The following is a 23,639-nucleotide window of genomic DNA, read 5'->3' on the forward strand; positions in this document are numbered from 1 at the left end:
CTTGGGGCAGGACGGCAGATGTCTCTGGAAAGTAGTATGAGGCATGTACGGGCCTGAGGGTCTGACCAACACGTGGTGGGTCAGAAACCCACATGGAGTGAGCCTGGCTGTGTTTTGCTGTTTATTCCCCGTGGGTTTATTTCTCTGGAGCCCTCTCTTGACAAAGTCTTTAGGAAGGCTCTGTTGGCCACTGTGGAGGAGATGGAGAATAACAGAGTGAGAAATCCCAAAGGGAGGTGACAGTATAAGAAAGTGACTCTGAGGGTCCCTCCTGCTCAGCAGCCCCTTCCTGGAGCACCCCTTTGTTCATCCCTGAGAAGTCTGTGTTTGATTTTAGCCAAGATGTCACCCTTGATTTGGGAGCTCAAATCTCCCATGTCCCCACCCCAGCCAAAGTAGTTTCTGATGTTCTTTTCTTCCTGAAAATTCTATAGTTCCCTACCTGTGTCTCTATCCCATCCCCACCAGCCCTGATCACATACACATGGACCAAGGTTAGGCACTGGACGTCCAGAATCAGTCCACCACCTTCAACCCTGAGCCGCATTTCTCCACTCCTGGACTCATTCACCCTCTGGGGAGCTGAGCCACGCCCTATGGGTGGGAAACCCTGCTCACCCTGATCCCGAGCTCCACGTTCTCGCCTCCGTAGACCTCCATGCCTTCATCCAGTAAGCCGATCTCCTGGAAGTATTGCCGGTCCACAATGAAGCAGCCAATGAGTGCAGGGCTCCTGCAGGGCATGGGGACATGGCCAGTGGTTAGCAGAGGGGCTGTCTCATGGGGGCCGCCAGAGCAGTAAGAGCAGTGCTGCCTTCCTGCCAGGAGGATCTGGTCCTCTCCCTTCGTTTGCTGCCAGAACTGGTGTGGGCCTTGCTCTCCGAGTGGCCCTCCTGGGTCCACCCTCACCAGCTATTCCAGGGAGGTTGTTTCAGCAGGGCAGTGGGAGACAGCTTGTGTCCTGGGACCAGCCATCACTTCTGGTGGTGCTTGCATGTATGTCAGCCCAGAGAAGTAGTGCTCAGCCTACCAGTCTACACTGCATGACTGTATCTCTGGCTGCCCTGACCCCTGCACTCTGAACTGCATAGCCAGTTTTTGTTTCTACCCGGGCACCCACACCAACTTTCCCACCCTTCACCTTGGTCCCTTTAGAGAGACGAGTTGGGGCTTTGGATAGCATGGTAAATCATTTGGATTTTATCTGTAGGTAAATGAGCGTCAAAGAAGAATTTTAAGCAGACAGTGGTATAAGCAGATCTGTGTTTGGAAAAAGAATACTCAGGCAGCTGTGGGGTGATTGAGATTGGAGGAGATTGGGTAGAAATCGAGGAATCCAGTTGGGAAGCTTGTTGCTATATCCAGATGGGCAATGATGAAGACCTGGACCAGAGTACCAGGACCGGAGACAGAGATTATTTAAAGACATATTTTGAGGTAAAAGCAGCAGAACTTTGAAACATATGAACGATGAAGATGAGAGAAGGGGAGGAATCTGGATGCCAGCTGGTGTTCTGCTTGGGTGATGGTGGAGTGGGGACCACCCATCAATAGGGGGGATAGAGAAGAAGCTGGTTTCAGAAGGAAGAGGGAGTCCATGCTGGGAAAACTGATCTTAAAGTGACTGTGAGTCACTAGGGGGAGATATCTAACCGGCAGGGCCTAGCTAGCTGGTCTGGATTGGAATTCAGCAGGGATCTTAGGCTGGAGCAACACGTCAACAGCTTGTGGGTCCAGAAGCTGGAAGGCCTTTCCTTAGCAAGTGTAAGCGCGGGACTCATGGCTGTGTACAGACATCCGATGCAGAACGTCACGAGGAGAGATTAACATTAGGTGAATCAGCACGAGCACATGTGGGCCGCTTCTCTGCTGAAAGCATCATCTTACACAAATTACTTTGAATTGTTCCACTGCACGCTGCTACCGCTTCTAGCCCCTGCGTAGCATTTTATCAGCTGGTGGCTGAGGAATTGGAGGGAAAGAAAAGGAGAAATGAAGAATCCTTAGTGATGAGAAAACTGTCACTCAAATGCAAATGGACCCATCTTTGAAATTGTAATCTCATCAAGGTGGAGAAACAGCCATTTTGCAGGCCATTTCTTTGGAGAATGCTGATGCAGGAGGCTGCTTGGGCAGAGACTGGTGCCTTGGGGTCCCTGCCCCTCCTGCTTTCAAATTACAGCCTTTTATTCTGAATGGGCTCAGTTTCCACAGACCGCAGGCATCCAGGACAGTCAATCCACCTCAAGCCACTGTTCCTTTAGGCTGAGTTCCTACTCTGGTGGGGGGGACGTGTGACCTGGCTTTAGAGGTGAGTGCTAGGGGAAAGGTTCCCCATTCTGCCTGTGCATCTCTGAAAGAAGTTCCCTAGACTCTCTGAGCCTCTGATTCCAGATCTATGAAACAGAGTCAACTATAACCTCACAAGGGTTAAATTAAATAATGTAAAGCACTTGAAAACCTCTGGGACATAACTGGTACTCAAAAGATCATTTTAAAAGATGCACTTGCACATTGAAGAAGCCCAGACAATCCCCCCTCTAAATGCATGGTGGTTTTAAAACATCAGCGCTGCAGAGTGGACTCTCCGCCTTTTCCTTGATGTTACTGAAATGTGTTTTGTTTTGTTTAACATCTTTATTGGAGTATAATTGCTTTACAGTGGTGTGTTAGTTTCTGCTTTATAACAAAGTGAATCAGTTATACATAAACATATATCCCCATATCTCAAATGTTGAGCAGGGCAGGGCATTCTGGGATACAGAGTAGGGGGCCTTCCCTAAACGGCCAGACCCAGTCAGGGAAAGAACAGAATCTAAAACAGTACTCTGAGAAGAGCACAGGTCCCCTCAGTCTTCATTATTTATTAACTGCCTAGGGTATTAAGTGGACCTACTCAGCCTGAAAGTGTTTCTGATTTATATCTTCTGATTCCCAAAAGGGTTAGAAATAGCTTGCAAGAGAATGTAAAATACATTGAAAAAAATAGATAAATGTCTGAAAAGACTAAAATTCCACCAAAAATTAGAGGCTGGTTAGAATGCATGTGTCTTCTTTCATGATTCTTAAAGTGGACCCACAAAGTTGACCCTGAGCTTCCTGGTGGCCAAGGTGAAAATGAACACATATGGTCTTAGAAGTAAGATTTATAGTTCCCATGTAGAAATGTCATACTAATTCCTCAGGAATAGCAGTCCTTTCAGTTTGAAAGAAATTTCTCATGTCAGTCTTCTTAAAGGGGTCACTTTGGAATGTAGCAGACAACAATCTTAAAGCCATCCCTTTAGAACGTAACAGAAGATATCTCTGGGCTCCTTTTACAGCTTACATCATGTGGGGGTAAAGCACTAAAGCGCAGCTCCAAGGTGGGCAAGATACACTTGTATAACCCACAGCTTTCTGTGGGCTGTCTTCATCCAGGTATAAACCAAGAATGTTCTTTCAAAATCTTCCATTAATATAATTTCTCTCAGTTAGGATTTTTGATAAAAATTAGGTCATGGAATATTTGAGGCTGAGATGATATTCTCTGCCAAGGACCTAGAATGTGGGTCTACTGACTAAGTCTAGGCTGATACATTTAGTGATGCCCGGAACAGAAGCAGCTAATACCAGTGCAGTCTACTGCAAGACCGCTCATTGTGTTATGGCATATTTCCCTCCAATAGCAGTCAACAGACCTGGGGGTAGAATTCAGCCACAACAGTTCCGAGCTCAACAGTGGGTGCCTAGGAGGATGACACTAGGTACGGAATCTAGCTGCTCTGGGTTTGGATCCTGGCTGCACTGGCTGGAGCCTTTGGCAGGGTCATTCCCCTTTGTCAGTCTTTCTTTCCTCAACTTGTAAAACTGGAATGACACAATGAGTGAGCTATCATCGGGTTATGATGAAGAGCAGATGAGACAATGTGTGTAAAAGGCCCTTGTACACAGCGACCTCCCAGCAAATATTTAACCACGTAAGTGTGGCAGAGGCCTAACAGACAGGTGACAGAGACAACCGCAGGACAGCTAGGTGGGGTTCTCTTCCATCCTGTTTTTTTGTTTTTAAAGAAGATGTTGGGGATAGGAGTTTATTAATTTATTTTTTTTATTTTTGCTGTGTTGGGTCTTCATTTCTGTGTGACGGCTTTCTCTAGTTGTGGCAAGCAGAGGCCACTCTTCATCGCGGTGCGTGGGCCTCTCACCATCGCAGCCTCTCTTGTTGCGGAGCACAGGCTCCAGACGCGCGGGCTCAGTAGTTGTGACTCACAGGCCCAGTTGCTCTGCGGCATGTGGGATCCTCCCAGACCAGGGCTCGAACCCATGTCCCCTGCATTAGCAGGCAGATTCTCAACCACTGCGCCACCAGGGAAGCCCTTCTATCCTGTTTTAAACATGAATACAGTTTTTTCCTTCTGGCAAGGAAAAATGCCATCTCAGATAGTAATCTCTCACTTTCAATTAAATTTTTCGTAATCTTTCTCCCTCACGTAACACAAAGCAACAACAGTTTCTAATCTCTTCTTTCATTCCAGGAACTCTCCCCTAGGCCACCTTCTGATGCCATCTGTGTGGCATCAGAAGGGAGCATGAAGGCACCTGATCTGTGATTAGCCAGATAGAAATAAAGGCTGGCAGGGATGGCTGTTTCAGGAGTCCTGACCCATAAAATAGAGGCCACGTAGACCTCTCCACCCCTCCGGCCTCATTGCCTGGGGCTCCCCCCTCACTGTCCTCCTTCCTTCCAGTCCCTTTGAACTTCCTCTGTGTCCATGAACTCACTCTGCTCCTTTGAATAGGAGTGTCCCTGACCCAACCTTGCAATCTCCTACTTGCCCTTAAGAAAAAACAAATGCGAATGCTACAGGCTCCGAAAAGGATTCTCCCCAATTTTCATGCACTTTCCACCAGCATGGGGAATAATTTGTGATCCCACTTATTTTATTCCAATTGTTTTCTCTGCTTTCACTATACTCCAGGCTTTTGGGGGCAGGAATGGAGTCTTGATCACTCTGTATCCCCAGCACAGCAGTTGGCGCCCAGCAAGTGTCCCAGAGCGATGTGCTGAAATGAGTAACCCTGAGGCTCTGAATGGATTCTGGGTGCCACAGCTCTTTTAAAAGGGATCGTCAAAGGCTGTAAGCTGTGACTGAAGGTCACTTGCCGATGCAGCTGGAGTTTGGGAAACAAGGGTCAGGCTGGGAGGGGAGCCCTTGCCTGGAAGACAAGACAGAGAGACCCCCAGGTAAGAATTCTTTACCTGATTGGGGCCGTGGAGTTCTCCAGTTTCCACCAGGCCTTAGGGGGGTTTAGGTAGCGGCACCACAGCTCCCAGTCAAAGCCCTGAGCGGCCAGCGGGTACTCTTCTATCTCAAAGTTGTCGTATTTGATGTTGTCAAAGGATGGCGAGATGATCCGTTTCCGGTTCTCCTTAATGCGGGTGAGCACGGGTTCAGCCCTGGGCAGGGGAGAGGGAGAGAGGGGAAACTGGCACCTTCTAAAGCTCCTTCCCCCACAGAAGAAGGAAGGAACTCCTGGCCGTCTCCTCCAGGGCAGAGCTGCTCTGCCTCCTGGGAAAGAGTCCCTATTCCATCTCCCACCCCCATGCTTCCGGGCTAGCAAGAGGCCTGACCCCTCCTTCAGCATGTCCCAGGCTGAGCTGACAGATTCTTAGTGCCTCAGATCCCGGTGTCTGCTTGATTTCCTTTTTTCCATTAGAAAAAAAAGAAATCAAGACTTAAGAAAGAAGAAAGGAACAGATCTGAGGTTCCACGGGAAGCTTTCAACTTGGGCTTTGATTTTGCTAAAATGCAGCGCATCAACCAGGAGGAAAAGGCAGGTGAGGACGGCAGAGACACGGAGGTGAGAACAAACCTACTTCCACCGGTTGTGTGACGCTGCTTCGGTCCTTCCAGACATGCCACCCGCACCCCACGCGTCCCCACTGCCCAAGGAGAGGTGGGGGGGTCGGGCTTCCACGCAGCCCGGAACCCCTGGGGGCACGAGGCGAGTAAAATGTTTGCAGACAGGAATGATAAGCTTCTCATTAAAAATGCATTTGTTGCACAACTGTTTATCCAAATCAGCTTGAAATAGCAAGTGTCCCTCTCCTCTTCTGGCCATAAATCCAGTGAAAATGCTTTTTAAATAGTCACAAATGGCAAGCAGTGACTTCACCTATAAAAAATGGCTGCATTACAGCCTTAATTCGGGCCTGCTATGGAAAAGTATGCCTCCACCCAGTCCTGCTGTGTGCATGCTCGCTGCCCCTTCCTGCTAAAGGGCCCACCTCACCCCACTCCAGGGAGGCAGAGGGTGGCACCTGGAGTCTAGGGTGGGGGACAGCAGACCCCAGGACCATCATGCATAGTGGTTACGGTGGTACCCTCGGCCATCCCCAGCACCTGGGACCCCCTAAGCCCAGGCTCTCTGCAAAGCCACACACAGTGGGCCATAGAAGGCCCTCCAGCCTGCAGGGATGCTGGTGTCAGGTACCCTGTACCTGCCTGGCTGAAGCCACTGAGCAGCCCTGGACAGAGAAGGAAAGATTTTCTAGACCTAGTTTTACCAGTAGAAAGAATCTGAGGTTCTGTGCTACCTCTGGCCTGGCATCTGGGGGATCCCAGGGCACCTGTGACAACGTCAAGTCACCCTGGCTCCCTTTGCCCCCTCGGTCCTGTTCCTGTCTTTGGGATTGGGCTTCTGCCTTGTGTCTGGTCCAGCTCTCCATTTCCCGGAGGTCGCATCCTGGTCCTTAGCTGGGCTGGAACTCTCGCTTTGTCCTTAGCATTTATCCCTCTCTCCCATCACGTCTCCTAGAGGACCACACCAGCGTGAGTCACACCTGATGCCACCAACACTTGAGACACTGTGTGTTGACCTGTTGATCCCTGACCCTCCCCTACCTTGAAGGGCCAGCCCTGTGGCCTGGTCACCCGTACACCCAGATCTCTCCTCTCCCCCATCGTGACTGCGATCTCAGCAGGCTTTGCACCCATTTGAGCCACAGCCCCTGGAACACATTGGGACTCATCCTCCTCAGCTCCCGATGGGCACTTACCAGCCCACGTTGAACTCCACATGGGCATCAAAGAGTGCCACTACGGGGGCAGTGGCGGCCCTCCAACCACTGACCCTGGAGCGGATAAGGCCTTCCTGCTTGCTGTGCCGCACGACCTTGATGAAGCCTGGCTTCTGGCCGTTCACCTTGTCCACATACTCTGACAGCTTCTCCTTCAGCTCCTCTGTGAGGGAGAAAATGCACCGTTAGCACACTGAGGGCTGGGGCAATCAACACATTCACACTCTCAGGGTGAGCTGACCCCCAGAGACAGGCAAGAGGAGCCAGTCCCTGCCCCAGGTCTTCCTTGGCATTTCCGAGCTCAGCTTTGAAGGGAAAAATAGAGGCAAAGGACCTGAACCAAGATGGCGGAGTAGAAGGACGTGCTCTCACTCCCTCTTGTGAGAACACCAGAATCACAACTAGCTGCTGGACAATCATCGACAGGAAGACACTGGAACTCACCAAAAAAGATACCCCAAAGACAAAGGAGAAGCCACACTGAGACGGTAGGAGGGGCGCAATCACAGTAAAATCGAATCCCATAACTGCTGGGTGGGTGACTCACAGACTGGAGAACACTTATACCACAGAAGTCCACCCACTGGAGTGAAGGTTCTGAGCCCCACGTCAGGCTTCCCAACCTGGGGGTGGGGCAATGGGAGGAGGAATTCCTAGAGAATCAGACTTTGAAGCCTAGTGGGATTTGATGCAGGACTTCAACAGGACTGGAGGAAACAGAGATTCCACTCTTGGAGGGCACACACAAACTAGTGTGAGCATTAGGACCCAGGGGAAGGAGCAGTGACCCCAGGGGAGACTGAACCAGACCTACTTGCTAGTGTTGGAGCGTCTCCTGCAGAGGCAGGGGGTGGCTGTGGCTCACCGTGCACACAAGGACACTGGCAGCAGAAGTTCTGGGAAGTACTCCGTGGCGTGAGCCCTCCCAGAGTCTGCCATGAGCCCCACCAAAGAGCCCGTAGGCTCCAGTGTTGGGTTGCCTCAGGCTAAACAACCAACAGGGAGGAAACTAAGCCCCACCATCAGCAGACAAGCGGATTAAAGTTTTACTGAGCTCTGCCCACCAGAGCAACAGTCAGCTCTACCCACCACCAGTCCCTCCCATCAGGAAGCTTGCACACGCCTCTTAGATAGCCTCATCCACCAGAGGGCAGACAGCAGAAGCAAGAAGAACTACAGTCCTGCAGCCTGTGGAACAAGAACCACATTCACAGAAAGATAGACAAGATGAAAAGACAGAGGGCTATGTACCAGATGAAGGAACAAGATAAAAACCCAGAAAAACAACTAAATGAAGTGGAGATAGGCAACCTTCCAGAAAAAGAATTCAGAATAATGATAGTGAAGATGATCCAGGACCTTGGAAAAAGAATGGAGGCAAAGATTGAGAAGATGCAAGAAATGTTTAACAAAGACCTAGAAGAATTAAGGAACAAACAAACAGAGACGAAGAATACAATAACTGAAATGAAAACTACACTAGAAGGAATCAATAGCAGAATAACTGAGGCAGAAGAACGGATAAGTGACCTGGAAGACAGAATGGTGGAATTCACTGCTACAGAACAGAATACAGGAAAAAGAATGAAAAGAAATGAAGACAGCCTAAGAGACCTCTGGGACAACATTAAACGCAACAACATTCACATTATAGGGGTCCCAGAAGGAGAAGAGAGAGAGAGAGCACCTGAGAAAATATTTGAAAAGATTATAGTCGAAAACTTCCCTAACATGGGAAAGGAAAGAGCCACCCAAGTCCAGGAAGTGCAGTGAGTCCCATACAGGATAAACCCAAGGAGAAACATGCCGAGACACATAGTAATCAAATTGGCAAAAATTAAAGACAGAGAAAAATTATTGAAAGCAGCAAGGGAAAGACAACAAATAACATACAAGGGAACTCCCATAAGGTTAACAGCTGATTTCTCAGCAGAAACTCTACAAGCCAGAAGGGAGTGGCATGATATACTTAAAGTGATGAAACGGAAGAAACTACAGCCAAGATTACTCTACCTGGCAAGGATCTCATTCAGATTCGATGGAGAAATCAAAAGCTTTACAGACAAGCAAAAGCTAAGAGAATTTAGCACCACCAAACCAGCTCTACAACAAATGCTAAAGGAACTTCTCTAAGTGGGAAACACAAGAGAATAAAAGGACCTACAAAAACAAACCGAAAAACAATTAAGAAAATGGTCATAGGAACATACATAGCAATAATTACCTTAAACGTGAATGGATTAAATGCTCCAACCAAAAGACACAGGCTTGCTGAATGGATACAAAAACAAGACCCATATATATGCTGTCTACAAGAGACCCACTTCAGACCTAGGGACACATACAGACTGAAAGCGAGGGGATGGAAAAAGATATTCCATGCAAATGGAAATCAGAAGAAAGCTGATACAAAGTTAATGCACAGAAATCTCTTGCATTCCTGTACACTAATAATGAAAAATCTGAAAGAGAAATTAAGGAAACACTCCCATTTACCATTGCAACAAAAAGAATAACATACCTAGGAATAAACCTACCTAGGGAGACAAAAGACCTGTATGCAGAAAACTATAAGACACTGATGAAAGAAATTAAAGGTGATACCAACAGATGGAGAGATATACCATGTTCTTGGATTGGAAGAATCAATATTGTGAAAATGACTATACTACCCAAAGCAATCTACAGATTCCATGCAATCCCTATCAAATTACCAATGGCATTTTTTACGGAACTAGAACAAAAAATCTTAAAATTTCTGTGGAGACACAGAAGACCCCGAATAGCCACAGCAGTCGTGAGGGGAAAAAACAGAGCTGGAGGAATCAGACTCCCTGACTTCAGAGTATACTACAAAGCTACAGTAATCAAGACAATATGGTACTGGCACAAAAACAGAAAGATAGATCAATGGAACAAGATAGAAAGCCCAGAGGTAAACCCAAGCACCTATGGTCAACTAATCTATGACAAAGGAGGCAAGGATATACAATGGAAAAAGACAGTCTCTTCAATAAGTGGTGCTGGGAAAACTGGACAGCTACATGTAAAGGAATGAAATTAGAACACTCCCTAACACCATACACAAAAATAAACTCAAAATGGATTAGAGACCTAAATGTAAGACCGGACACTATAAAACTCTTAGAGGAAAACATTGGAAGGACACTGTTTGCCATAAATCACAGCAAGATCTTTTTTGATCCACCTCCTAGAGTAATGGAAATAAAAACAAAAATAAACAAATGGGACCTAATGAAACCTGAAAGCTTTTGCACAGCAAAGGAGACCATACACAAGATGAAAAGACAACCCTCAGAATGGGAGAAAATATTTGCAAACGAATCAATGGACAAAGGATTAATCTCCAAAATATATAAACAGCTCATGCAGTTCAATATTAAAAAAGCAAACAACCCAATCCAAAAATGGGCAGAAGACCTAAATAGACATTTCTCCAAAGAAGACATACAGATGGCCAAGAGGCACATGAAAAGCTGCTCAACATCACTAATTATTAGAGAAATGCAAATCAAAACTACAATGAGGTATCACCTCACACCAGTTAGAATGGGCATCATCAGAAAATCTACAAACAACAAATGCTGGAGAGGGTGTGGAGCAAAGGGAACCCTCTTGCACTGTTGGTGGGAATGTAAGTTGATACAGCCACTACGGAGAACAGTACGGAGGTTCCTTAAAAAACTAAAAATAGAATTACCATATGATCCAGCAATCCCACTACTGGGCATATACCCAGAGAAAACCGTAATTCAAAAAGACACATGCACCCCAATGTTCATTGCAGCACTATTTACAATAGCCAGGTCATGGAAGCAACCTAAATGTCCATTGATAAAGAAGATGTGGTACATACATATAATGGAATATTACTCAGCCATAAAAAAGAAACGAAAGTGGGTCATTCGTTGAGACGTGGATGGATCTAGAGACTGTCATACAGAGTGAAGTAAGTCAGAAAGAGAAAAACAAATATCGTATATTAACACATATATGTGGAACCTAGAAAAATGGTACAGATGAACCAGTTTGCAGGGCAGAAATTGAGACACAGATGTAGAGAACAAATGTATGGACACCAAGGGGGGAAAGCGGCAGTGGGTGGGGATGGTGGTGTGATGAATTGGGCGATTGGGATTGACATGTATACACTGATGTGTATAAAATTGATGACTAATAAGGACCTGCTGTATAAAAAAATAAATAAAATAAAATTCAAAAAAACCCAAAAAACAAAATCATAGCTGAGAACTTTCTAGATGTAAAAAAACAAAAAAATAGAGGCAAAAACAGTATTTACTGAGTCCAGCAACACGAAGAGGGTCACGTGCCTCACACACAGTTAGAATGGGCATTTAATCTTCACAACAAGCCCCTGGGAAAACGCAGCTCAGAAGGGTTGATCAATGTGTCCAATGCCATGCAGCTTGTGAGTGGGAGTTCAGTTCAAGCCAGGTCTAATGAGCTCAAAAGCCCCTTTCTTCTCATCTATTGAGGGACTTCCTTCTTCCTCAGTGCTCTCCACCAGTCCTCCTCTAATCCCCTGAGAAAGCTCCATCTGCAAAGACCATAGCCCAGGACCCACTCCTCGCCTGGACATCACCTTTCCAGGAAGTGGATGACCAAGAGCTGTGTCTATGAAAGTGGCTGGCATTGGTTTGTTGCTGGCTGTCTCTGGACCTGGCTAAGCATCTGATTCCCCTGCCTCTTCATAACTGCATATGGGGCCTGAGCAGCCGAACAGGGCCTGAGCAGCCACATTCATTGTGTTTTCCTTAGCAGCTCAGGCAACACCCTGTGTGCCCCCCTTCTCCCCAGATGATGGCCTGAGTGGGCCACATTCACCCACCTCCAACCACAGCACCTCCCCAGGACTTAATTTCCAATCGCCCCTCCCCCCATCTTCCCAGCGTGCCCACTCCCAGGCCCTGGGACAGACCCACCTGGGCTGAGCCCTGCGTGTCCCCTGGTGCCCAGTCTGGGGCCTTACCAGACAGGCAGCCCACTAGGAGTGAGAAAAGGGCATGAGGCAGCTGGCACAGGTCCTGGCACATGGTAGGTGCACCTCATGGCAGGAGCACAGTGTAGTAGAAAGAGGACAGCTTTCGGAGTCAACAACACTGCATTTTGGACTTCCCTGGTGGTGCAGTGGTTAAGAATCTGCCTGCCAACACAGGGGACATGGGTTCGAGCCCTGGTCCGGGAAGATCCCACATGCCGCAGAGCAACTATGCCCGTGCGCCACAACACCTGAGTCTGCGCTCTAGAGCACGCGAGCCACAACTACAGAGCCTGCATGCCACAACTACTGAAGCCCATGTTCCTAGAGCCCGTGCTCTGCAACAAGAGAAGCCACCGTAATGAGAACCCTGCACACCACAACGAAGAGTAGCTTCCGATCGCCGCAACTAGAGAAAGCCCATGTGCAGCAACGAAGACCCAATGCAGCCAAAAATAAATAAATTTATACCAAAAAAAAAAACCACCACAAACACTGCATTTTAATTCTGCTTTCCATGTATTATCATTGTGAGCTGTTACTAGTTCTTGATGTCCATGGGGATGTTCAGATGCAGTGAATGTATTTTGCACGTGGGAAGGACACGAAAAGGGGGGGATCAGAGGGTGGACTGTTATGGATTGAATTGTTTCCCCACAAAGGATATGCTGAAGTCTAATAACCCCCAGACCTCAGAATACAACCTTATTTGGAAATAGAATCTTTACAGATTTAACCAAGTTAAGATAGGTCATTAGGTCCTAATCTAATACGATTGGTGTTCTTATAAAAGGGGGAGATGTGGACACAGAGACAGACATACACAGAAGGAAGACAGTGTGGAGAGACACAAAGAGAAGATGGCCATCTCGCAGCCAAGCCACATCTGAGGGTACCAGTAGCTGGGAGGGGCCTGGAGCAGATCCCTCCCTACCACCTTTAGTGGGAGCACCTTGATTTTGGACTTCTAGCCTCCAGGACTGTGAGGCAATAAATTTATGCTAAGTCACTCAGTCTGTGGTACTTTGTGCTTTGCAGCCCTAGGAAACTGACATGGTTGTTATGAGGATGAAATGGGACTGACATGTGTGAAAAGTGCATAGCACTTTCTCTCCTTTTCGTAGTTTCTACCATGCTGGGAGTTGTAAGAGATGGGGGAGCTGACTGTCCCTAGAAATTGGGGGATCCATCTCTGGCTGACAAGGCCCTCTTCATAGGCTCTGGTCCAGGACCACCTCTTCCTGCTCTGCCCTGCCCGTAGGTCCAAAGTGTGCAAGAAGCGAGGCCACAGGGGCCAGGAGACACAAATGTGTGCAGTGGCCTCACGCCCAGGGAAGGCAATGGAGCGTGGAGCCGGAGTTGGTGCGCCTTCCTACAGATATTGATTTCAAGCCTTTTACCACGTGATGCTGGCCAAACAAATAAGTCTGGATGGGTGTGTAAGCTGTGGTCCCTAGGCTGCTTTGTGCACCACTGCTTGAGTTAATCATCAAGGAGATGAGGAGACTGTGAATCCGAGGGAAACATGCTGACAGGGAGGAAGGAAACTTCTGTGCTGGACAGCTACTACCTCGCTCTGTGACCTTGGGCAAGTTCCTGTAAATCCCAAGACCTCAGAGTTAGACAGGATTTGAAAGTTCATTTTGAACCAATTACCCATCTAAGGTTTGAATGCCCTCTGTGTATCCCGACGAGGGATCATCCAGCCCCTGCGATGACGGAGAACTCTGTGCCATCTATTCCAGCTATTAGATGTTCGTTTTTCTTTTACCCTCCAAGTGCCACAGTCCCTCAACCTTCCACTCATTGGTCCAAGACTTATTTGGGGGCCATAGAAGGCAGATCAAGTCCCTTCTCCACTTGGCAACGCTTTAGAGCTGAAGACCATCCTTAAGACCTTGCTGAGAATTTCTCTAGGTCAAATGTCTTCAGTTCCTCCTTGTATTTCCTCCTTATCTCGTGAGTTCAAGTTCTTTTATCGTGTTGCACTTCTCCCTAAATATGTTAGTTTTTCTCTAACACTTTTAAATTATGAAGCTAGAAATTGGCCTGGTTTTTTTTTTTTGGAGTAAACTGAGCTATATAGAATAGAGGGAACTAATCACCTCCCTTAATCTAGCATCCATACACCCATCAATATCTTAATAGCTTAAGGTCACATTAACTCTGCCTACTTTTGACACAAATTGACCTTACTAGACACACACACTTAACAGGTTCTTTTCACACGGTGCTGCTAAGTCAGGCCTCCTCCAGCCCATCTCTTCAAGGATGCTTGTGTGTGTGCATGCATGTACTCCTGTGCTCTGAGCCAAAACAGGATCTTTCATTTACTCCCCTTAAATCCAATCTTTTTAAAGATTTACAATGTTTCTCTAAAGTAAAAATGTTTTTCCCCTGATTCTGTTATCCAGTGTCTTTGTTATAGAGCCCTTCAGCTTTCAGCTTCTGCAGAAGTGGTGTGCACATGCCTTTTGCTGTCATTCAATTCACCCTTTTAAATAGTGTGACCCTTGTCTGAAGCTAGGTTCAGTGGGGGCTGTCAGGCATTCTCATCCAGCTTGGAGAAAATTCAGCTGACTTTTGGGTCACCACCAACACGCAGTGCATCTCACTCTAGCCAATAAGAAAACGACTTCATGCTCTCCTGTTGGCGCCCCTGACTGGGGAGGCCTGGGGATGCCGCTGTCTCACAAATGGCAGGAAGTTGGCAGTACAGTGGTGTAGCTCAGCGTACCCCACGCTTACAAGGTCTTCGAGTGTGGCTGCCAGGAGGAAATGCTTACTGTTTCATCACTTCAAAGGTCCACTCTCCATATATCCTTTCTGAAATTTTAAGTAGAGCTCATAAAGCCTGATATTTGGGCTTTTGATGGTGGCCGTTAAGTGGTGAGTGCACAGAACTTGGAATGAGAACTGGGCTAGTACCAAATGACCCCCCCCCCCTGCCCCCGGGGAGGACAGACCTGTTCCCTGGTCTCCTTCCCCATCCCCCAGGTGAGAATCACTGCCCATGGGGACCACTGTTACTGAGGTGTTGATGGGACAGGGCTGTGGGTCATTGCCACCAAGTGATCTCCCACGAATCCCACCTCAATGAGTTCACATCCTGGGTGGCCGCTTTGCACACTGAATCTCAGCTGACCCTGGGACGACAGGATGCAGCTAGCGGGACCCTGTGCAAATTCCAGGCCTAGGCTTTAGAAGTTCTTGCAGCTTCTGCTTTCACTCTCTTGCTACCCTAACTAAGGAAGCTGGAGCCAGCCTCCTAGAGGATGAGTGGTCCAGGGAGTCCCCAGTCCTTTAGGCCACCCACTGAGGCCCTACGCATGTGAGGCCATCTTGGCTCCTTCAACCACCAGTAGGTTGCAAACATATGAATGATATCCTAGCTGGCATCGTAGAACAGAGACAAGCTGCCCTTATTGCAGAGGCAGCCAGTGAGCCAGGGAATGGGTGTTGTTTTAAGCCATGAATTTCTGGGGTGGTTTGCTATACACAAAGTCTAGCCAAACAGGATCTATTGTCCTGGAACGGTGCTGGGGTTAAAATAAGATTGTGAACTCCTGACGCGCAGGAAGTGAAATCAGACGCAGAAGAGCCAGCTTAGAAGGTGGTAGCGAGAGATGAAAAGGCTTTGCTTCTCGTAGGAGCTGCCTGCCCCCTTGTACCTCTGAGTTCTGTTAATAGTGAACTAGAATAAAGTTTTCTGGTGGATCAGCCAGGAAAAAAAATTCTGTTCTTAGCCAGCTGCATCCCAAATATTAGCTACTGGTTAGAAGAGAGGGATTCACTTAGACTTAACCAAACAACTGCTATTAAAAAAAATTTTTTAAGGCCTGAAATACCCTGGATAACACTGGCTCAGTCTTTGCAAAGTCCATTTACTTAATTAGATTTTCATGTTTTCCTTTAACTTTTGCCAGTTGCCAAAGCAAGAAAGAACTATATCAAAAGGACTTCTCCATTTGCTGGAAAAACATTGTGTAAGATATTTCCTATTGCATAGTATATATATGATAAATACCTCTCAGAATTTAGCTCAAGAAAAACGTATAAAGAACTTGTGGTTTTCTTTATACCTAAACACAAACACATAACCTGTCATATTTACCTTTTTGCCAAGGCTGCCAGGAAGCTCAGAGACCAATATAATGACAAACGACAGGGTTCTATCAGCAATTTTGCTTGTCTACTTCTGCTAAAGCTTTGATTTTCAAGCTCTAGTCTAAAAGCTGCATTGCCTTTTACCTTTTTTTCCCCCTTTGGTAGCTACACTAAACTGTTTTTTGAAATATCTATAACTTTTAATAAAGTGTCTTGGTAAGAGCTGGACAAGAGTATAATTGTGGAAAGAAGGGGAAGGCTGTATTTCATGTTTGTTTTAATGCGTTGGGGAAAGTGGAGGTAGGGGTTCTGCCCTCTGTGACTTTGTCAGATTTAGCATCAATGGCAGAGCTGTAACTAGCCAATGTTGACAGAGAAATACAATTTGCACCCTGCGTGGGGCCAGGTGTCATCCTGTTTGTGTTGTTCCTCCAGTCATCTCCTGCTGCCCACAAATCCCTGCTCTGCTGACATCTGAACGACCTCTGTAAATCGGGGCTCCCGGAAGCCATGCTGATGAAACACCATTCTTCTCTTAGGAGGTCACAGGCCACTCCCCACCATCGCCAGGTGGTGCCTCCCCTCAGAGCCAGCCAAGTGCAGACTGCTATTCTCCCCCTTCAGACTTAGACGCCAAGTAAAAATGCAAAATTCACCAGCCTGGTCAAACAGAGCCCTTTCTTCCCTCCCTATATGTGCCCCTTGTACCCCTCCCATAAAAAGCAATGCGCTCTGTGGGGTTACCCTAAAAGAAACATAATGCAGGCTGAGCAGAAGTCTGGTAACAATGGCTGTTCATCTGATTTAAACACCTAATGAGATCCTCTTTATCTCTTGCATAAAGGAAAAAAAAAAAAAGGATCAGGAAACTGACAGCTGATGGGGCTTCATTCTTTGGAAAGTGACTGCACAGGCATCCTTGTAAAACAGCCTGCTCAGCCGTGCCACGGAGAACCAGGTCCAGTCTCTCAACCTCTCAGTGATCGGATGATCATTTCCCATGTCTGCTCTAGGTTTGGGGGGAGTAGGAATGAAGGGAGAGGCCACTCATTCATTCGTTCAACAAACATTGAGCACGCACTCTGTACCAGGTACTGATCTAGCTGCTGTGCCTGTAGCTGTGAACAGGACAGGACTTATGGAGCGTTCCTACTACTGGATGTTTAAACGGCATGTGATGTACCCCACACAGAAAGGGGACTGGGTAGAGATGGGGGGAGAGAGAGCGAAACAAAGGGAGAGGGAGGGAAGGAGGAGGAAAAGGATGCAGGGAGACAGAATGGGGAACAGGGGCAAGAAAGGGGGAGTTATTTTTTGTTTTTTTGTTTTTTTTGTTTTTTTGCGGTACGCGGGCCTCTCACTGTTGTGGCCTCTCCCGTTGTGGAGCACAGGCTCCGGACGCACAGGCTCAGCGGCGATGGCCCACGGGCCCAGCCGCTCCACGGCATGTGGGATCTTCCCGGACCGGGGCACGAACCCGTGTCCCCTGCATCAGCAGGTGGACTCTCAACCACTGTGCCACCAGGGAAGCCCGAGGGGGAGATTTTTGAAAAAGAATCTCAGGCACTGACTCAGTGCTCCCTGACACTGAGGGCTCGTAAATGACTGGGCCTCCTGGGCCTGAGAAGCAGTGCTTGGTGCAGTTGGTGGGAAGACAGAGCGGCATGAGCCGAAGTCAGAAGCTAGAAGACCTACATTCTGTTACTTTCCTAGCCCAGTGGTTCTCAACTGGGGCGATTTTGCCACATTCTCATCCCTTGAGGGGATATCTGGCAATATCTGGAGACAGTTTTGATTGTCACAACTGGCACGGTGCTCCTGGGCATGTCTGCTGCTAAACATCCTACAATGCACAGCACAGACCGCCATGATCAAAAGTTATCCAGTTAAAAGCATCAGCAGTGCCAAGAAACCCTGCAGAGCTCTTAGTTAATGGAGGTCCCATTCTGGAAATCTGAGCACGTATGAGTTTTCAGACTGGCAGCTCTGGGGCTGCATCTACTCAGAGACATATTTCTTTGGCTTGCAAGGCAATCCTGCTTGAAAACAACTGGCTGGAGCTGAGTAGGGGTTGCCCCTATAAAAGGATTCTGTAATAGGTATAAACTCCCTGTGAGATTCTGAGGGGCAGCCAAGCTTGGTAACAACTGAAATAAATGAAGATCGGCTTCGTAACAGGTGGGAAAGGAGTCTCCTCTACAATTATGTGTAGTTTCAGCCCATAATAGAGACTCTGAGAAAGGCTCCCCCACTACCTGGCCAGATAGTTTTTCTCTTCATTCTCCCAAACCCATGGGCTCCATCTTGCTGCCCTCCATTGGAAGCCCTTCACTTAGCACTTGGTTTCTCTACGTGGCCATCTTTGGTTTGGACTGTCCCTTGTAGGTCCCCAGCTGTTCTCTGCACAAGGCACTGCCTTTTGTCCCCTCTCCCCACGCCCCCATTTTCAGCCCTCCAGCTCTGCCTCTAGCTCAATGCTGTCCCCCAAAGCCCAGCCTGCATTAAAGTTGCTACCCCCTTCCTCCAGTTGCCTGGGAGGAGAGGGTAAACACCCCCGCTGAGAAGTGCTGATAATTGCTAGTCGCCAATGGTGCTAATTTGAAGATTAAAAGCACAGCACATTTCTGTTTATTCCTCTAAGAATGAATAGTAGCTGGTCTTCCTCAGATCAGAAGATTAACTGGCTTTCCTCTAAAGCCACTTAGGGCCACTGAAACACAAATGATGTGTCAACACACTTTAAAAGAGAGATTATTCATTAGGATGTAATGGTTGTCAAAACTAGCTGATCATCCACTCACTTGGGGATCAAAAAAATAAAACAGAGATGCCAGCCCACACCCACCGCCCTCCTGAAGAATCTGGAGGGCGACTGTGGACTCAGTTTGTCCTACTGATGAATGATGGTGAGCTGGGTTTGGACAGCTGTGACCCCAGAAGTATAGACCAGCCTGAGACCCCAGCCCAGGGGCAGCCTTGTTTTGTGGATTGCTCTTTCTTTAAGATCACTCCAGACAAGCTTTCAAACCCTGGGGAGTTTATAAATGCCTTCCAACCAGCTCCTTCTTCTGTCCCATATACTTAACAGTTGCACTTCTGGCCAGCCCCTTTTAATAGCTGCATTTCTTCAAAGTCAATTCATACTGAAGTAGATCTGGAATGAACCTAAACAGTTCTCCTTACTCAGGACTTGGAGAAAGGCTCCCCCTAGGAGCTGCACAGATGGCATATACAGTACGGCTACAGGGTCCAGGCGGAGTGTCTTCCTGGGAAGACACAATCTTCCTGGGAAGTTCCAAGCATTAATTCAGCCATTCCAAGTTCCAGAATTATCACCTAACAGACCCAGCCATTTGTTTCTGGGAGTACTCTTTCGTGTCATAGCCAGCCGTTAGTGACCACCAAAACCCACATGAAATATGCACACTTCATTTAGTGGGCTCTCCAAAGCCAGGCTCTCAACATCCACTAACACCTTCTTATCTGCTCCCAAATGACTTATTTTCCCAAAGATCCTATAACCTGCAACAAAATGGTCAGAACTGGTTTCTAAAGATGATTGTGGCAGATGATGTAGAAATGGTCCCTTGGACAGTCAGGGATGTGTGTTGGGTGCTAATCAATGTTTAACATTCTCTCTCTCTCTCTCTCTCAACAAACAAAAACCTGATTTGTAACATTTGCCAGTGTCTACAGTGTAAATGCCCTCCTACCATAGCTGATTTCAGGCTACTAACCTGATGCCACTGACTTCAAGTTGGGAAGAGATGTGCAGAGCTGGGAAAGGACGCGCATGACCAGCTGGCAACAGCCCAGGTCAGTCCCAGCACACTGGCTTTAGTAGCCAAGGCAGAAAGGCTGTGGTTCTGTGGGTGCTTCCCTTCACTTATTATATAATGGGTACCGTGCTCAGTGCCTTACATCTGTCCATCCCATTCTTTATTCATTCATTCAGCAATTATATATTAAGCACACATGAAGTACCGTACATTATTCTAGATTCTCATCATACTGAAATCTCACTACCACCCTACAAACAATGACATTTATAGCTAATGGGGATTTATTTGGTGCTCACCATGTTCCAGGTACTGTTCCAAACCGGGTTTATATATGACTCATTCAATCCTCTCAACAACCATAATACTACTCAAGGTAGGCAGTATTATTATGCCCACTCCATAGATTTGGAAACCACAGCACAGAGGTGGAAGAATTCGGTCAGTTTCCCAGAGCTAGAAGGGGTAGGGCTGGGATGCAAACCCAGGCACCCTGGCTTGAGTCCATGTCCTTAATCCCACATATTACTATCTCCAAATGACAAAGGAGAAAACTCGAGGATCAGACTTGAACTGACACGCCCAAAATGACACAGACGGTAAGGAATGAGCAGGGATTCAAACTCAGATCTGCCTGATTCTAAAGACTTTGCTATTTGTCCCTCTGCCCCACAGCCTGCCAAAGGAGCTACATGTCCCAGGCTTCAACAGCATCCTATGATCACAGATTCATTTATGGAGGAAAATGTCCTCTTTTTACAACTATGTAGGCTTAGAACCCAAGGGAAGGAATTAGACTGACAAACGCAGCTTCCTTTTAATGGGAGGGCCAATAGAGTATTTACACACAAAATCCAATTTCTCTGGGATACAAATCCTGGAGCAAGCAAGATCAATAAATGAGGGAGGAGGGCCTAAGTCTGGGTGCTTGCTACCTACCTTTGGATTCACAGTGCAATCATGCCCAGGGAATCCAATGTGGCGCCGGGGACATAAGGTTGCCTGAATCCGTCTTCAGCTCCAGGCAGCAACTTCTGAATGCTCATGCCCTCTTTGCTCCTGACACACCCAGACTTGTCCAAATCAGCACAGCCAGGAAGAGAACCCAGCTCTTCTTCCCCCAGGGCCAGAGTGCCAGGCTCTCTAGTCTACCCCGCTCTCTATTTATCCACTGTGAGTGATTCAGCAAATGAAAATGAGAAAAATAGACTAACAGAACTCAGTTGTCTTCATGGACTAAATGACCTTGGAAAGGGGCCAGCTTGCCTTTGCACTCCCTGGGGCCATGTGAGGAGGAAACCCCTGTAAAGTAAAGGTGGGAAGCAGCCCAGATGCTGTGAAATTGCTTGAAGGGCATAAAATACTCCTGCTGCTCTGATGGTTTTCAGCAGGAATCCCAAGACTTATTAAAAAATGCCATGATGAGTGATTAATGCCAGGTGTCCAGGCAGAGTAGACACTGCTCCAGCCCAGCTGCTCCAGCTCAGGAGTACTAGGTAGGTAAGCTCTCTGTGAGCTTCTAGGGAGGACGTGACCAAGAACTCAAAGCCTTGGAAATGCTGGACTCCAGCCTTTAACCACAGGTTAAATCTAAGCTAAGAACAGGCTCTCTTGGTGTCCCATAAGGCAAAGGTGATCCCAGGAAGGCCAGGCCTACGTGCCGGCACTGGGGAAGGACAGTTGCCATTAGCAGTTAAGTCACAGGCCAACCAGAATTTTGGTGCTCACTTCTAACTTATTCTCTGCAAGACTTGGAGAGGTTAAGAGTGTTGCCTAGCTCAGAAAATTCATGATCAAAATCTCATGAAGGAGAGCCCAAGACTTTATGATTATGAGTCCAGTATCTCTAGAGTCTGTGATTCTCAGATGCTAACGCCCATGATCCTGAGATCCTAGGAATCTAAGCTTCTGTAAATGCTTACAGTAACAGCTCTCCTATCCTCACCCCCCACTCTGCGACCCCTGCCATTGTGTTGGCATACAGGGTCCCTTGCTTCTCAGCCTCCTCTGCCAGACTGTGCACAAGTCGTGTTCCCAAACACGCCAAGCTCAGTGGTGCCACAGTACCTTTGCACAAACTACTCCCGCTGCTTGGAACAGTCTTTCTGCCTCATCTGACCCAGCTCGGTTTTTTCAGAAAGCCTTCCCTCCCCTGCCTGTAGCTCTCCAACTGGAAGGAAAGCCTAGGGGAAAGGAGGGGATTTTTTTCTCCTTGGAAAACAGACACAGGGTGCTAGAAACACTGATGTGCTCCAGGCAACCAGTGAGGACTGACATCAGGCTTTATGGTCCGAGTCCTGCTGGTGCAGCCCTGAGCATCCTCCAGGAGAAGAGCAAAGGCTCCTCCAGGCATTAAGTCAGCTCTGTACTTGTGCAAATCACTGCTGCTCAGGCTGTGTGACCGGCAGCCTCAGCCTGGCTGATTCACGACTCAGGAGACCCAGCGGGCTTCACACACATATTTACATCCCAGCCCACTGTCGGTGCCTGTCAGATCAGGCGGTTTGATGCTCTTTTCCTCAGCTCCAGAACACCTTCAGGCAATCTATTCTCAAAGGGAAGGACCCCGTGAAGGGGTGGGTGACAAGGCAGAACCCAAGCGCTCTGCCCTTAGCCTTTAAGTTTTTATTTCTTTATTGAAAGAGCAGGGGCTCAGAGGAGAGGCAGACCTCAATTTAATCCCTAGCGTGGCCGTTTATCAGCTGTGTGACTTTGGGCATGTGACTTAACCTCTCTGAGCCTCAGTTTCCTCATCTTTGAGATGGGAATAATGTTATCTACCTCTCTGGTTGCTGTAGGGTTCTGTGAGGTAATGCCTGGCATGTTATAAATACTTAATAAGTGGTCCTATTATTTGCTCAATAGCTTGAACCCTTTTGTTCCCTTCCTCCCTTCAGAAGGAAGGGGGCTAGGCTGGGAGCAGAGACCCCTGCATCATTTGGGAAAGCCAGGCCTGCAGCAAATTGCCCTGGGACTTCCCCAGGCATAGGACACCGCTGTCCCCCTTTGGAGGCCACTGACCATCTGGCCACTCCATATTCAATCCCCAACTCCCTTCCTATCCTAACGTGTCATCCATTTACTGGACAACCCCTTTTGGGGCAATTTCTATATGCAAGGGTTTATTTTTATTAAATCATTGAACCCTTAAAAGAACTCTATTAGGTAAGGATTACTAGTAACTCATTTTATAGGTGAGGAAACTGAGGCACAAAGAAGTTAAGTAACTTGTCCAGTTCAAATACATGCATACCTCTGAGATATCATGGGTTTGGTTCCAGACCACTGCAACAAAACACATATTGCAATAAAGCGAGTCACATGAATTTGTTTGGTTTCTCATGCACATACAAGTTATGTTTACATTCTACTGTAGTCCATTAAGTGTGCAATAGCATTATGTCTAAAAAATGTGTATGTTTATTGCTTTATTGCTATAAAAAATACTTTATTTTTTTATAGCAATACTTTTGCTAAAAAATACTTTATTGCTAAATACTTTATTGCTAAAATACTTTATTGCTAAATAAAGTATTGCTAAAAAATAAAGTATTGCTAAAAAATACTTTATTGCTAAAAAAAAGGCTGTCATCTGAGCCTTCAGCAAGTCGTAATCTTTTTGCTGGTGAGGGTTTGAAATATTGCAAGATGGGGGTCTTCCTCTTCCCTG

At 47.2% G+C, this 23,639-nt stretch overlaps 1 protein-coding gene across 5 annotated transcripts in view; it reads right to left on the reverse strand.

Moving 5' to 3' along the window:
- GALNT18 (polypeptide N-acetylgalactosaminyltransferase 18) overlaps window positions 1–23,639 on the reverse strand; it is a 350,962-nt gene that overhangs the window by 107,585 nt on the left and 219,738 nt on the right. For all 5 annotated transcript variants that reach the window (XM_033862552.2, XM_033862550.2, XM_073808621.1 and 2 more), the window contains 3 exons: window positions 7,043–7,226; window positions 5,243–5,440; window positions 619–733 (listed from right to left, as the gene is read on the reverse strand). In XM_033862552.2, the coding sequence (XP_033718443.2) occupies window positions 619–733; window positions 5,243–5,440; window positions 7,043–7,226 (497 nt within the window). The remainder of the gene's footprint in view (window positions 1–618; window positions 734–5,242; window positions 5,441–7,042; window positions 7,227–23,639) is intronic.

This window comes from Tursiops truncatus, chromosome 8 (genome assembly GCF_011762595.2).
Source record: "Tursiops truncatus isolate mTurTru1 chromosome 8, mTurTru1.mat.Y, whole genome shotgun sequence".
NCBI lineage: Eukaryota > Metazoa > Chordata > Mammalia > Artiodactyla > Delphinidae > Tursiops > Tursiops truncatus.